Genomic DNA, 15084 nt, shown 5'->3' on the forward strand with positions numbered 1-15084 from the left:
GACAGTAGCCTACCAGTCTCCTCTGTCCATGGACTTCCCAGGAAAGAATATGGAGTGGGTTGCCATTGACTTCTCCAGGGAAGCTTCCCAATTCAGGGATCAAACCCACATCTCCTGTGTCTCCTGCATTTGCAGGCAGATTTTTTACCACTGAGTCACCTGGGAAGCCTAATGCCTGCAACAGAACCTGTAATACTCTAAGTGCTAAAAGAATAATATCCAGTTTGCAAAGTTTCCCAAAGACACAGATTATTGTTTGAAGTGGATAGGAGATCCCCCACCCCACTGTAGAAGTGTTTGTCTTTTAGTAGGGGAAAGAATTCCTATCCTTCTCAGGTGAAATATATTATCTTGAGAAAACAATCTCATTGAAGATTGGAGTCTATGGCATTTGTGAATTAAATAAAGACTCAACTATAAATCTATACAGTTTTATGGCTCTAAATCAGTGATTGAGAAATCATTATGTGGAATAGAAAACTTTCATAATTTAGGGACTGACCAGACCTTAATCTTGCAACTATCAACTGACCCAAATGACCAAAGGAAAATGATGTGCAAAACAGTTTAAACAGAATGGCTGGTGTTACTGTAGCAGCTTGTGTTAGCAGTTTTGAAATTCTGTCATCTTTCTCTTTTGACAGAAGAAGTCAAACTATTCTGAGAAATAGAAATTTTCAATTTACTCTGTACAAGCTGAATAAACATTTTAGGTCATGACCATCACTCTGAACCTTCCAAGACATGAAATACTTCTAAGAAAAAGAGGAATACAACACAATGCTGTTATTAATTCTTGTTTGTATCCTGGCAGTCCTACATCGATTCCTGTAAATACCACAATCTGATCAGGACTTCATAGATAAAATGAAATCACAGTTAACATTTTTTTGTGGAGAAATGTAAGCAAAAGCAAATATTTCCTTAATTATCTAGGAAAATTATTTGGTTAGTGGTATTTTACCAAAATGCCCCCCATATTGGTGGCTTTAAGATATATATTTTGTAAGTCAGAATAAGCCGTCTTTGAAACAGAACAATTATTCTGAATTTAGTTATTTAATTTTGTACAGCCAGAATGGTTCACCTATATTATTGAAATTTACAAATCTAAGTGCAAATAATAAATGCTAAAGAAGATGTGAAGAAAGGGGAATCCTCCTACACTGTTAGTACCAATGTAAACTGGTAGAGCCACTATGGAGAACATTATGGAGACTCCTTCAAAAATTTTAAAAAAAAAATCTAAGTGCAACTTTGATTCATAAGAAATTAATCAATCAACAAACAGGTGTTTATATGTTGAATTTACTGAAGAATAAAATGAAAATGGATCCCTACTTTATATTGATTAATGTTTCATATTTGGATTTAACATAAATTATTCTTGGGCATGTAAAAGATGGTCCAGTTTTCTAATTGTTAAATACTGATGGTTGTAATTCTAGAAAGAGGACGACCAACCACAGCCCATAATATGTGTAGAATTACTTCATACCCAGGTTCTTGAAATAATAAGAAACATTTGAAATGTAAAAGTGCTATGGCAATAATATCTTTAAATTCAAATAGGTGGAATTAGTTGATTAAAATGCAATAAATATTCTTAAAAATCCTCTATATCTTTTCATAAACCTAAAAATTCAGTCTTAAAAAAGTGTGAATAATCTGTTTTTGAATCTTATGAATGACAACTCTATTTCCTTCTCTGCATTCCATTAACTGAGACTGATGTAAAGATGGCCCTGCTATCGTCAGATCTTTCCTTTCTGTCATCTTCCTGTTGGTGCAATGTAAAAGGAAGATAAATCTCATGACGCAAGACACTAACACCCTTTAATTAGTCCCTGGTTATTTACCTTGGGTGTTCCTTACAGTTGAAAGGCCAACTGAACCTACTGCCAAGCAAGAGCTGACGGTCACAAGGAAAGGTAAATCACATTAAAACATTCAAAGAGAATAATTCTTCTTCACAGCAGTTTGTGATTATTACACCACCAAAGTTATTTTAGAAGAACATTTTCTTCCTTTTGGCTTTTATTGTTAAGCTTGAATATCCTTTGTCATCATTATGATAGTTTCTAATCTAAACATTAGATTCTGTATAATGTTATGATCAAATTTATTTTTAACTTCACTGTGGGTTAAAGTCAAGATTTGATACTTGCTAAAGTATTGAAGACAATGTAGATTCTTAAAAAAAAAAAAAAGGTATGTTCAAGACAGTGAATTTATTCTTACAGACAAATGTGGAGGGCTAACTTTTTAGGAAGATGAAAGTACAGGATAATCCAGATTGATCCCTTAATTAATTTCAATTTTTTTTTCTGTCTAAAGGTTATAATTTCATTTGTCATAGTATACAACTTTAAAAAATAACAGGACTTATATATCCCTCATGAAAGCTGGATAGTTCTGTTTCACAAATTTTTCTGGATTGCCAAGTTATGAAGGCAAATTCAAGTACTTACTGTTTTAAGTAACTGATAAGTAAAGAATGGTCTTATTTCTCTGGTTTCTGTTTATGCTTAAAAGGGAATAACTTACTACCGTTTTACAAGATTTTTTTTATGAGTGTTTGTGATATCATTTTGCATGAATTATAAAAGGTTCCATGATTCACCACAGAAATGTTGTTCAGACTACAATCTTAAAAGTTAGCCAATGATTATTGTACAATATTTTTTCTATATTCACTGTAATGTATTGTAATCATCAAGCTTGCTAAGAGACTAGATATTAATTATTCCACCGCAAAAAAGAAATGATAATTATGTGACATGACAGAGTTGTTAATTATCGACACAATTGCAATCAAATTACAAAACACAAACACATTAAATAAATGTGTTAGACACATTAAATTAACACAGTGTTATTTATATATTAAATCTATTTCAACTAAGAAAAATTTCGCTGGCAAGTGAAGAATTCATAAGGAGCTCCATTCTATTCAATGAAATTTGAGGAAACAATCAATGCTGTAGGTTGCTCAAATTTGAACTCATATTAAGTTCTTTTCCGTTCAATGATATTCCATCAGAGGTTCTGAAGTCAGTTTAGTAGACAGCCTTTCTAATCATTCTTACCTGGAAATCAAAAGTGAGTTGAGTCTAGTGTGTGCTCTTTATCAAGCCTGAACTTCTAACTCTGTGACCCTAGTCTGTAAAACTGTTTGCAGGTTTCAAGTCTATACAAGTATGATGATAACAATGGCTGTAACAAGATGTAGTATTTAATTTATAAATGCAAAATTTATTAATATTTTAAAAATCTAAAAAGTTATATGTATCTTTCTAAAAAGACAATTTAGCTTTTAAAATCAAATAAATAGGTATTATTACCCTATACTCGAGTCTTTAGAAAGATAAGGTTAATTTATTTCTTCAAATATTTCATCCAGAAAACTGTAATTGTCATATCTTACATTTTTTTCATTAAGTTGATCAAGCTAATTATATAACTTATGATTACTGGAGAAGCAGATTATGAAAAATGAAGTTTCAGGATACTCCCCCCAATCTCTTTAAGTATTCCTATTAGATCAATCACAGAATCAGAGAATTTCAGAAATTTCAGTTCAAACTTTTATTTATAGGCAAGAAGAATACTAGGGACAGATAAAGGGAAATACTATTCAAAGTAGAGAATAGAGCCCAAGATAGAGAGCAGTTCTCCAATGGAATGTAGTCACCTCAGTTTCTTATCTGAAGCCACTCAACTAAGTGTTAGGAAAGCTATCTAATTCTTTGGCCTGGCATTTAATACCTCATCTTTCTCTGCCCTAAACTTTCGTTCCAACTTTGTCTTTCCCTTCTCTCCATTCAAATGCCCATAGATATACCTAAGGAGTTCTCTTTTCCTTGAAGTTCCTCTCTATTAATCTCTGCATGGCCAAGTCCTACCTATATGCTATGTCCTACAGAAATAATTTATTGATTTCTTAACTGCACACTTCTATCTGTAGAACAGCACTTTTGTGACACTTTCTACTCTCTTTTATCTAACAGTGATTTGTGTACATTGCAACTCTTCCTAAAATTTATGTTACTTGACCAATTCACCTTAATAATCTCATCACTGACACACAGAGCTTTGTTCCTACGATGTTCTTGGCACATATGAAATGAATACAGGATTAACCTTGTAATGAGACATTCAGTACATAACCAAAAATTAAATTCATATATTTCCTACCGTTTGGTTTTTCTAAAGCTTTTGATAAAATAGATTTTTCACATTGGCTATATCTCCCCCTAAATCTGGCTTTTCCCACCCTTAAACCAAAGAAAACATTGCTCCAAGTCACTCCTAAATTATCAGCAACAGATCTTGTTAATCTAATGTTTTTAATTTAATTTTAGGTGCAATGATGAAGAGTTTTTTCCTAGTTGTGACTATCCTGGCATTAACCCTGCCATTTTTGGTGAGTTAATTTCATCTAATCAGTTTGTATCAAATTTTTTAAATTTATTTAAAGGCTTTAATTGTGTAAATCTCTAAATACAGTTATATTTTATAGAACAAAATAGCTGTATAAGTAATTTATTTTTACATTTATTTTTCTTATTAAAGTCATATTCTTCTGGATATTTTCCTGGTTTCTAGGAATAAAGAAATCACACTTTGTCATCTAGAGAAAAACCTTTAAAATTCTCATATGATAGAGAAAATACGTTTTGGGGGGAAAATCCTGAAAATATTTTTAAATTATAATATGTGCTTAAAATAATTCACAAAAAGTAAATATATAAACCATAGATGAAGATCAGAAATGTTTTTAGTTAAATTCCTATTTCATGCAAACTCCAGTTTGTTTAGGAACTGAATCCTTAAAATATTAGGAACTTGTTTAAGCTTTTTTTTTAATATAAATTTATTTATTTTAATTGGAGGTTAATTACTTTACAATATTGTATTGGTTTTGCCATACATCAACATGAATCCACCACAGGTACACACGTTCCCCATTCTGAACCCCCCTCCTTCCTCCCTCCCTGTTTAAGCTTTTTTACCAATTTCAAATAACTTGACACGTACTTTTAATATTTAAATATATTGGAACTTTTGTTATAATATTTCCATTGTGTTAACTCCCTCTCAGGGATTATATCCATAAACACCTCTTTGATTTTTAGGCAAACATCTGAAAGCAAATGTTCTTACTGTTGGCAAATAAGTGCCTGGGATCCCCAAATGAACATGAAAATGAAACAAACCAATAGCCAAAAACTAGTCAAAAAAGTTAAAAGAAAAAACTCCCAAACCTTTTTCATGTTATATGTAATTACACTACATTATAGCATGTAATTCAAGAAAATGCCTGATAATCATAGTTATTTATGGATACAATCCCTGAGAGAGAGTTGACAGAATATGAAGATTATAACAAAAGTTACAATATATTTGAATGTTAAGCATATATATCAAGTTATCTGAAATTGGTAAAAAAAAGAAAAAAGAAAAGCTTAAACAAGATCCTAATATTTTAAGTATTTAGTCTCTAAACAGACCGGAGTTTGTGTGAGATAGGAATTTTTAGTTAAAAACATTATACATTACCATGTGTAAAATTAGATAGCCAGTGGAAATTTGCTGTATGATGCAAAACTTAGGGCTCAAACCTAGGGCTCTGTGACAACCTAGAGGGGTAGGATGGGGTAGAAGGCGGAAGGAAGGTGCAAGACAGAGGGGCATAACATACCAATGGCCGATTCATGTTAATGTATGGCAGAAACCAACACAATATTGTAAAGCAATTATCCTCCAACTAAAAATAAACAAATTAAAAATTTTAAACATCTGATGCTTTATGACCTCCTCTTGTTCTGATGGGCAGGGCCATGCTCAGTAAATCTTTAACCTAATTTTCTGTTGATGGGCAGAGCTGTGTTCCCTTCCTGTTGTTTGACCTGAGGCCAAACTACGGTGGATAATGGCTGGCGACCTCCTTCAAAAGGTCCCATGCACACACTGCTGCACTCATTGCCCTCAGCCTGCAGCAGGCCACCGCTGACAAATGCCTCTGCCAGAGACTCCTGGACACTCACGGGCAAGTCTGGGTCAGTCTCTTGTGGGGTCACTGCTTCTTTCTCGTGGGTCCTGGTGCACACAAGCTTTTGTTTGTGCCCTCCAAGTCAGTTTCCTCAGTCCTGGGTAAGTTCTGGAGGCTCTATGGTGGGGTTAATGGTGACCTCCTCTAGGAGGGCTTATGCCCAGGTCTACTGCACCCAGAGCTCCTGCCCTACAGCAGTCAACTGCTGACCTGTACCTCTGCAGGAGATATTCAAAGAAAGTTCTGGCTCAGTCTCTGTGGGGTCTCTGGATCCTGGTGCATACCAGGTTTATTTGAGCCCTCCAAGCATCTCTGGCGGGTATGGGGTTTGATTTTAAATGCTGTTTCACCCTCCTACCATCTTGCTGGGGCTTTTCCTTTGCCCTTGGACATGAGGCATCTTTCCTCAGTGGGATCCAACATTCTCCTGTCGATGGTTGTTCAGTAGTGAGTTGAAATTTTGGAGTTCTTGCAGGAGAAGATGAGCACAAGTCCTTCTACTCTGTAACAAACTACTTCTACTCTACAACAAACTGGAAAATTCATAAAGAGATGAGAATACCAGACCACCTGACCTGCCTCCTGAAAAATCTGTCTTCAGGTCAAGAAGCAACAGTTAGAACTGGACATGGAACAACAGACTGGTTCCAAATCAGGAAAGGAGTACATTAGGGCTGTATATTGTCACCCTGCTTATTAACTTATACACACAGTACATCATGAGAAATGCTGGGCTGGATGAAGTACAAGTTGTAATCAAGATTGCCAGGAGAAATATCAATAACCTCAGATATGAAGATGACACCACCCATATGGCAGAAAGCAAAGAACTAAAGAGCCTCTTGATGAAAGTGAAAGAAGAGAGTGAAAAAGCTGGCTTAAATCTCAACATTTAGAAAACTAAGATCATGGCATCCTGTCCCATCACTTCAAGGCAAATAGATAGGGAAACAATGGAAACACTGACAGACTTTATTTTGGGGGGCTCCAAAATCACTGCAGATGGTGACTGCAGCCATGAAATTAAAAGACACTTGCTCCTTGGAAGAAAAGCTATGACCAACGTAGATAGCATATTAAAAAGCAGAGACATTACTTTGCCAACCAAGTTCTGTCTGGTCAAAGCTATGGCTTTTCCAGTAGTCATGTATGGATGTGAGAGTTGGACTATAAAGAAAGCTGAGCACTGGAGAATTGATGCTTTTGAACTGTGGTGTTGGAGAAGATCCTTGAGAATCCCTTGGACGGCAAGGAGATCCAACCAGTCTGTCCTAAAGGAAATCAGTCCTGAATATTCATTGGAAGGACAGATTCTGAAGCTGAAGCTCCAATACTTTGGCCATCTGATGCGAAGAACTGACTCATTGGAAAAGACCCTGATGCTAGGAAAGATTGAAGGCAGAAGGAGAAGGGGATGACAGAGGATGAGATGGTTGGATGGCATTACCGGCTCTGGACATGAGTTTAAATAAGCTCCAGGAGTTGGTGATGAACAGGGAAGCCTGGCTTGCTGCAGTCCATGGGATCGCAAAGAGTCAGACACAACTGAGCAACTGAACTGAACTGATGACCTCCTCTTAAACTGTAAAATTTGGAACAGCACTAATCCTTGTTTCATAATTCATTTATTATTAAATTTATTTTTGCTTTCAAGTTAATATCTCTTAAATACTTCTATTTGGTAAATTCTTAGAATCTTTTTAAAAATTTGTATTACTATGACATTCATATTTCTTCCTTTCTTCTTTGAAATTTGATTTTATTGTGGCCACCTGCATATTTAGAACCTGGGCTTTCTCTTGAGAGATAGAGGTTAAAGTTTAAATCAGAAAGTGATTCACAACTGCTTGACCTCTAAAAACATCTTCTTGAACCATTTGAGCCAGCGCTAGCCCCAAACTCTCCTTCCTGTCTTCACAAAGCTACAAGCCCCATGGATATGAACAAATAATTCAAAAGATGAATGAAAGTTTATATTGATTTTTACCATCCAATCTTATTATACAATCTTACTTACCCAATCAAAATCATACAACTTAATACAGCAATGTTGTAGCATCTCTTATGTGCTAAATGTATTCCTTCTCTCCAAAATATAAATAGCTAAGATAATATTTATTATTAGTGATTACCTGATGAACTGCATGGTCTTATAATTTATTGATGGCATTATAAATTGGTGTATCTTTACTGTACAGCAGTTTAATAATTTCTGTCAAAGAATTTTCCCCCCAAAATCATATTTTTGAAAGACTGTTTTAAGAAATCACTGGAAACTATTTAAAAGGCCATTGACATCTGGGCTTCCCTGGTGTCTCAGACAGTAAAGAATCTGCCTGCATGCAGAAGACCTAGTTTCATCCTTGGATTGGGAAGATTTCCCCAGAGAAGGGAATGGCTACCCACTCAAGTATCTTACCTGGAGAATTCCATGGACAGGGGAGCCTGGTGGGCTACAGTCCATAGGTCATTTTAAAAGTCCATTGATATCTATCCAGATGTTATCCATGTCTGTATTTATAATAAAACATTTTTTGATAAACCTTTAAAAGTTAACAATAAAGAACAAACATTTCATGATATAACCATTGATTGTTTTTCAACTTTGAATATGCAAGTATGAAAATTGAGGTGATGGAAAAATGATATGAGATCATACGTCTTTAAAAAATTTAAGATACAAGATACTAATACCAAGAATACATAATGCATGTAGACTGATATTATATTCAAATCTATATCTAAATTTTCAGGATGCTTTAGTGTAGGCAAATTTTCAATATTAATATAACTTTTTAAATTTTAAACTAATGACTTAATGAATTTAGAGATAAATAAATCCTTGTCTTAACACATCCTGTATTTTATTGTTTTTTTAAATCTCTGGTATCCTATACCAACAACTTCCTAAAGGTTTATAGGATCTTTTATATCCCAGGGATATGTGTGAAAAGTCTTAAACTAAAACTGTCATCTTAAAACTATTTACCATTATGAACTCACCTTTTGTAAGTTTTAAAGCTTCATATAGATATGCCTGGAAACTACTTTCTCACTCCTGATTTCCTATGCATGTTACAATCCAGAACTAAGAAAAGTACTACAAATACATGATAATTTTAAAATGCTATTATTTATATAACATTTATATACCAGTGTTATGCTAGAGGCAATTTTTTAATCAAGAAAACCTCATAAATCATCTTAGGAGATCAGAAACAGAAAAATATGCTCAATTCTTCTCTTATTTTTAGCAATGTATATTCAATACAAATTGAATATAGGTTGTTCACGTTCTTCATTTAAGCAATATCATATATAGTTGTTGGTACAGAGATCAAATGATCATATTCTTTTCAATCTTGAATTTTTCTCCCTAAGTAGTGATTTTTAAGAACAACTTAACCATGGGGCTCATTAGTGCTATTTTAGTTAGCATGTATCTGTCATTTCTTGAGGGTTTCACAGACTTTAGATAATCTAGAAAAGTGCTTTATTCAATACTAAAATAAAAGCAAGAAAAACATGTTTTATCTTTTTATAAAAGATATTTTAAAATCACAAAAACTAGACTCTGTCATGCTTTTTTTCTAACTTCTTGTTTCTGATTCTTTCTCTGAATCTCACCAGGGTGCCCAGGAGCAAAACCAGGAACAACCAATAGTAAGTTTGTTTCCAGTAGAGATATGAATCCAAAGAATGAAATTCTGTAAAGTTTAATGATATTAAAATGCCTTCTATCTAAAGACTAAGTAAATATTTAAACTATGTAAAATAGTTTAATAATCTTTGTAAAACTAATCATTTCATCAACCAATCATATGAATCAATATCAATGTTTATCTGAAAATCTTGGTATCACTTTACAGGCCAAGTTGTGCTGATTTTCATGAGTATTTAGCAACATGTATTTAGCAAACTGAGAAAACCTTCTCAGAATTTAATACTGGGAAAACAATGAAAACAAAAGCTAAGCTTAATATTTCTTCTGTCTACTTTTTAAGAAATGGGGAATGATCCCTCTCTGAAACATCTTCGGATGCTTCTCATACAATTGTATTTACTTCCCCCAGTTTGTTTGAATGAATACCTTATATGTCTCCTTTCATGAGAAAACCTTGCTCTGAGGTTTAATTTCATTAATTTGTTTCTATTCATAAGGAAAGATCTAATGATTTTATATTTTATAATGGTACCTAATTAATATTAATTAATTAATTAAAACTAATCTATTATAATTAGTTAATTATAATATTATATTATATATCACATAATCTGATATATATCACATTATATCACATGAGTTGATGTGATGTGGAATATATATTATATTATATATATATTTATATATGCAATATAATGTGATATATATAACATTATAAAACATAATATATATATTATATATATCATATAATATGTGATATATGTGATATATATATAATATAATGTGATATATATATCATATATATCACAATATATCACATGATGTGATGTGATGTGGCATATATATATTTTATATAATTATATATAATATATATTATATATTAATAATTGATTAGTTCTATTACTTTGGCCACCTGATGTGAAGAGCTGACTCATTTGAAAAGACCCTGATGCTGGGAAAGATTGAGGGCAGGAGGAGAAGGGGACGACAGAGCATGAGATGGTTGGATGGCATCATGGACTCAATGGACATGGGTTTGGGTGGACTCCGGGAGTTGATGATGGACAGAGTGGCCTGGCGTGCTTCAGTTCATGGGGTCGCAAAGAGTTGGACATGACTGATTGACTGAAATGAACTGAACTGAATATATAATATACAAATATTATAATATTATATATATTATAAAATTATAAAATTTTATAAATTATATAAAAATATATAAACCCAAGAATCCACATCATATCACATCATTATATATAATATATAATATAGTGTATAATATAATTTATAATATTATATGATTATATAATATACAGTATTAGTATATCAGTATATAATATAGTTTATAGTTAACTGCACCTAATTAATATATTTTATGACTGTACCTAATTAATAGAACTGTGGCAAATAAAGATGGAAAATTTCCTAACTGATCTTTAATGGATAAAACTAAGCAGAAAAAAAAACCCGACATATAAACCCAGGAATCCACATCACATTATTTTTACTATTTTGCTAGAATTAGTTTAGATAAAATGCACCCTTAGCCTAATCCCTAGATAAATAAAATAAAAAACAGTTACAAATATATGGTGAGAATAAACATATATATATATATATACATATATATACACACACACACACTTATATATATGGAAAGAGATATACAGTTTTTTTCTTTGTGTGTAGTATGCTTGTGTACTGTATGTCAAAGCTCTCTATGAAACTGTTCTAGCTGTGGTACTTATAAAAGGCAACATTTACTGAGCACTTTTTATATATGCCAAGCTCTGGGCAAAGTGGTTTACATTATGAGCTATCTCATCTATTTTTTGAAGCTAATGTTATTTTTAATATTTTCTGAAAATCAAGAAGTGGAAGAAAGATGTACAAATCCATATCTTTTAAAATAATATGGTTTCTGGGTTCACTATTCCCAATGTTGTACTTTCTTAACATCAGATACTGTAACAATTTGTTTCAAAAAATTCTGATTTAAGATATCTCTTCACTCCAGCCTACAATAATACCATTCTGCATAATTTATTCTTTTTGCAGTGCTTTGAGAAAGATGAAAGAGTCTTCAATGACAAAATAGCCAAATATATCCCAATTCAGTATGTGCTGAGTAGGTATCCTAGTTATGGACTCAATTACTACCAACAGAGACCAGTTGCACTAATTAATAATCAATTTCTGCCATACCCATATTATGCAAAGCCAGTTGCAGTTAGGTCACCTGCCCAAACTCTTCAATGGCAAGTTTTGCCAAATACTGTGCCTGCCAAGTCCTGCCAAGACCAGCCAACTACCATGGCACGTCACCCACACCCACATTTATCATTTATGGCCGTTCCACCAAAGAAAGATCAGGATAAAACAGAAATCCCTACCATCAATACCATTGCTAGTGTTGAGCCTACAGTACACAGTACACCTACCACCGAAGCAATAGTGAACACTGTAGATAATCCAGAAGCTTCCTCAGAATTTATTGCGGGTGCACCTGAGACCAACACAGACCAAGTTACTTCAACCGAGGTCTAAAAACTCTAAGGAGACATCAAAGAAGACAACGCAGGTAAATAAGCAAAATGAATAACAGCCAAGATTCATGGACTTATTAATAAATCATAACATCTAAACTAGCATAGATGGATAAATTAAATCTGTTACAGAGAAGGCAAAATGGGGTAATTATAACTTACATTTGCTGGTTCTTTAGCATGTATATACTAGATTCTTTCCCAACAAGAAAGTTTTAAAATATCTTATTTTACAAAATGAATAAAAATTGCAGATTTTATTATTAAACCTTTTTCAACAATTGGTATACTCCTTGAATCTATTAGTTTTATTTTACTCTTGTTCACACACAAAGACAGTAAAATACAGTGTCAAACTCATGATTTTTCTTATCTCAAAAATGTTTTCTTAGAAAAAAATCATATAGGATATGAGTTTAAACACATTTTAATTGTATACCAGTGTTGCACTCTACTTTCGGTAAGAATAGAATGAAAGGAAACAATATGTTTCACACATAGCATTTTATCTCAGGCATCACTTCCAAAAGGATGTATAAGCTTAGGCACCCAAATTTCTCCTATTGTAATGTAATCCCACAGAAAAATTCTAATTTTTAACTTGAAAAGCACCTACTTATTAAGAGGAAACTTTCAGAACTTTAAATATAATGTAAAATATGTCTATTTATTACTTGGATCAATGGATAATGGCAGAGTCCAAAATAATTTAAAACATATGAAGAAGTTAAACAGAAAGATCAATAAGATAGAAAATAACTAAAGATTGTGAAAGTGAAATAATTTAGGAAGAAAGTGACAACATTTTGAGGGTCTAGGCAACAAATACTTTCATCACACTGTCTACATGATTTTTGGTCTAAAATGAACACAGCATGATATAATGGTAATAGCAGATCAGAGAAGGCTGCTTCTGTTGTGTGACTTTAAGCAAATCATTACACTCTCTGAAGAGTCATCACTCTTTCATTTTCTCATAATTTTGGTTGCTTTGAGATTCAAGTGAGAAAGCATATTGTGAATGAGATGTAAAAAGCAATCAATCTGTGAAATATAATCTCTAGAAAAGATGAAGCATAATTAGTATTAAAATTTACTTTCAACTAAAATATCAAGTCCTTACTAAATTATCAAAACTACATAACAATCTCAGTTTAATCCTGTAGTAGCCATATGGAATGGATATTACCATCTTGAATCCACAAATGAAAGCTATGGATGCAAATTGCTACAGCTGAAAGTTCAAAACTGGAAACCAAATCAAACCTGCTTGATTTCAGATAGTGAGGCTTAATTAGTACGTCTGCTATTTCCATATGGGCTATTTGTTAAAAATAAAAATAAAAATAAAAACAGAAAACATACTCTAACTTTCCAAGACTAGCATATGTGTAAATTTTATTACTGAGATTGTGTTTAATAGGACATCTGGTAAGAAAGAGAAGATAATAAGCTGATAAATCTTTGACTCATTAAAATTTCAAAAAGAAAATGAAAAAAATTAATGGACACAAAATGAAAACAAGTAATTGAGTATGCAACTATCTATTTTATTGATATGAAATACATTATTACATGGTTGTTTTTAGTAAAATAATCATTATCTCAATAGTTAACATTTGTTCAAAACTCAAGAACCCAGATTCCTAAGTTAAAACCACACAGTATAAGATCACTTATAAAAAAAGAATGTATAGGACTGCATCTTTCTGTGAATATTAGATGAAGACAATTGTATCAGTTCACTATGTGGTGAATTTAAATATTTAAATTTATATATTTAGTTAGATAAACTCCTTGGATACAGACATGAAGCAAATCATGGAAGCTAAATAAAATGAATATCATGAGAACTGTTAGTACATTGTGAACTAAATCTCTAAATTGTCATTATAGGTCTAGCTGAAACCAAATGACTACTTCAAACTTTCCTTTGGCCAGTTGTCTGCCTTCAGTGAACAGAGAATGTGATTTTCACAGATCCAGCTCCTTTCTCGTCTCCTCTTACATTTTACATTTATGCCGTATTTAGTTTTTTGATTCCTGCATAATAAAGCCAATCAAATGCAATGGATCTCTCTTTTTTTAATTTATTTATTTTAATTGGAGGTTAATTACTTTACAATATTGTATTGGTTTTGCCATACATCAACATGACTCTGCCACGGGTGTACACGTGTTCCCCATCCTGAACCCCCTCCCTCCTCTTACCATCCCTCTGGGTCATCCCAGTGCACCAGCCCCAAGCATCCTGTATCCTGCATCGAACCTGGACTGGCGATTCATTTCTTATATGATATACATGTTTCAATGCCATTCTCCCAAATCATCCCACCCTCTCCCTCTCCCACAGAGTCCAAAAGACTGTTCTATACATCTGTGTCTCTTTTGCTATCTCGCATATAGAGTTATTGTTCCCATCTTTCTAAATTCCATATATATGCATTAGTATACTGACAAGTGACTTAGCAGCAGCAGCAGCATACTGTATTGGTGTTTTTCTTTCTGGCTTGCTTCACTCTGTATAATAGGCTCCAGTTTCATACACCTCATTAGAACTGATTCAAATGTATTCTTTTAAATGGCTGAGTAATACTCCATTGTGTATATGTACCACAGCTTTCTTATCCATTCATCTGCTGATGGACATCTAGGTTGCTTCCATGTCCTAGCTATTATAAATAGTGCTGTGATGAACATTGGGAGACATGTGTCTCTTTCACTTCTGGTTTCCTTGGTGTGTATGCCCAGCAGTGGGATTGCTGGGTCATAAGGCAGTTCTATTTGCAATTTTTTAAGGAATCTCCACACTGTTCTCC

The 15084-nt window shown here is 33.1% G+C and overlaps 1 protein-coding gene across 1 annotated transcript; it reads left to right on the forward strand.

Moving 5' to 3' along the window:
• Positions 1 to 1865: 1865 nt before the first annotated feature.
• On the forward strand, positions 1866 to 14381 carry CSN3 (casein kappa). Its single transcript, XM_040237013.1, has 5 exons — positions 1866 to 1931; positions 4365 to 4426; positions 9686 to 9718; positions 11778 to 12300; positions 14162 to 14381. The coding sequence occupies exons 2-4, from the start codon at positions 4370 to 4372 to the stop codon at positions 12264 to 12266; spliced, it is 579 nt and encodes a 192-aa protein (XP_040092947.1). The 5' UTR covers positions 1866 to 1931; positions 4365 to 4369; the 3' UTR covers positions 12267 to 12300; positions 14162 to 14381.
• Positions 14382 to 15084: the final 703 nt, after the last annotated feature.

Source organism: Oryx dammah, unplaced genomic scaffold, assembly GCF_014754425.2.
Source record: "Oryx dammah isolate SB20612 unplaced genomic scaffold, SCBI_Odam_1.1 HiC_scaffold_3, whole genome shotgun sequence".
Taxonomy (NCBI): Eukaryota; Metazoa; Chordata; class Mammalia; order Artiodactyla; family Bovidae; genus Oryx; species Oryx dammah.

Bases quoted from the DNA above. Each gene is read 5' to 3' on its own strand.
- CSN3 (XM_040237013.1), top strand. From the start codon at position 4,370: ATGATGAAGAGTTTTTTCCTAGTTGTGACTATCCTGGCATTAACCCTG. The intron at 4,427-9,685 runs GTGAGTTAATTT...GAATCTCACCAG, and splicing joins CATTAACCCTGCCATTTTTG to GGTGCCCAGGAGCAAAACCA. The intron at 9,719-11,777 runs GTAAGTTTGTTT...TTCTTTTTGCAG, and splicing joins AAAACCAGGAACAACCAATA to TGCTTTGAGAAAGATGAAAG.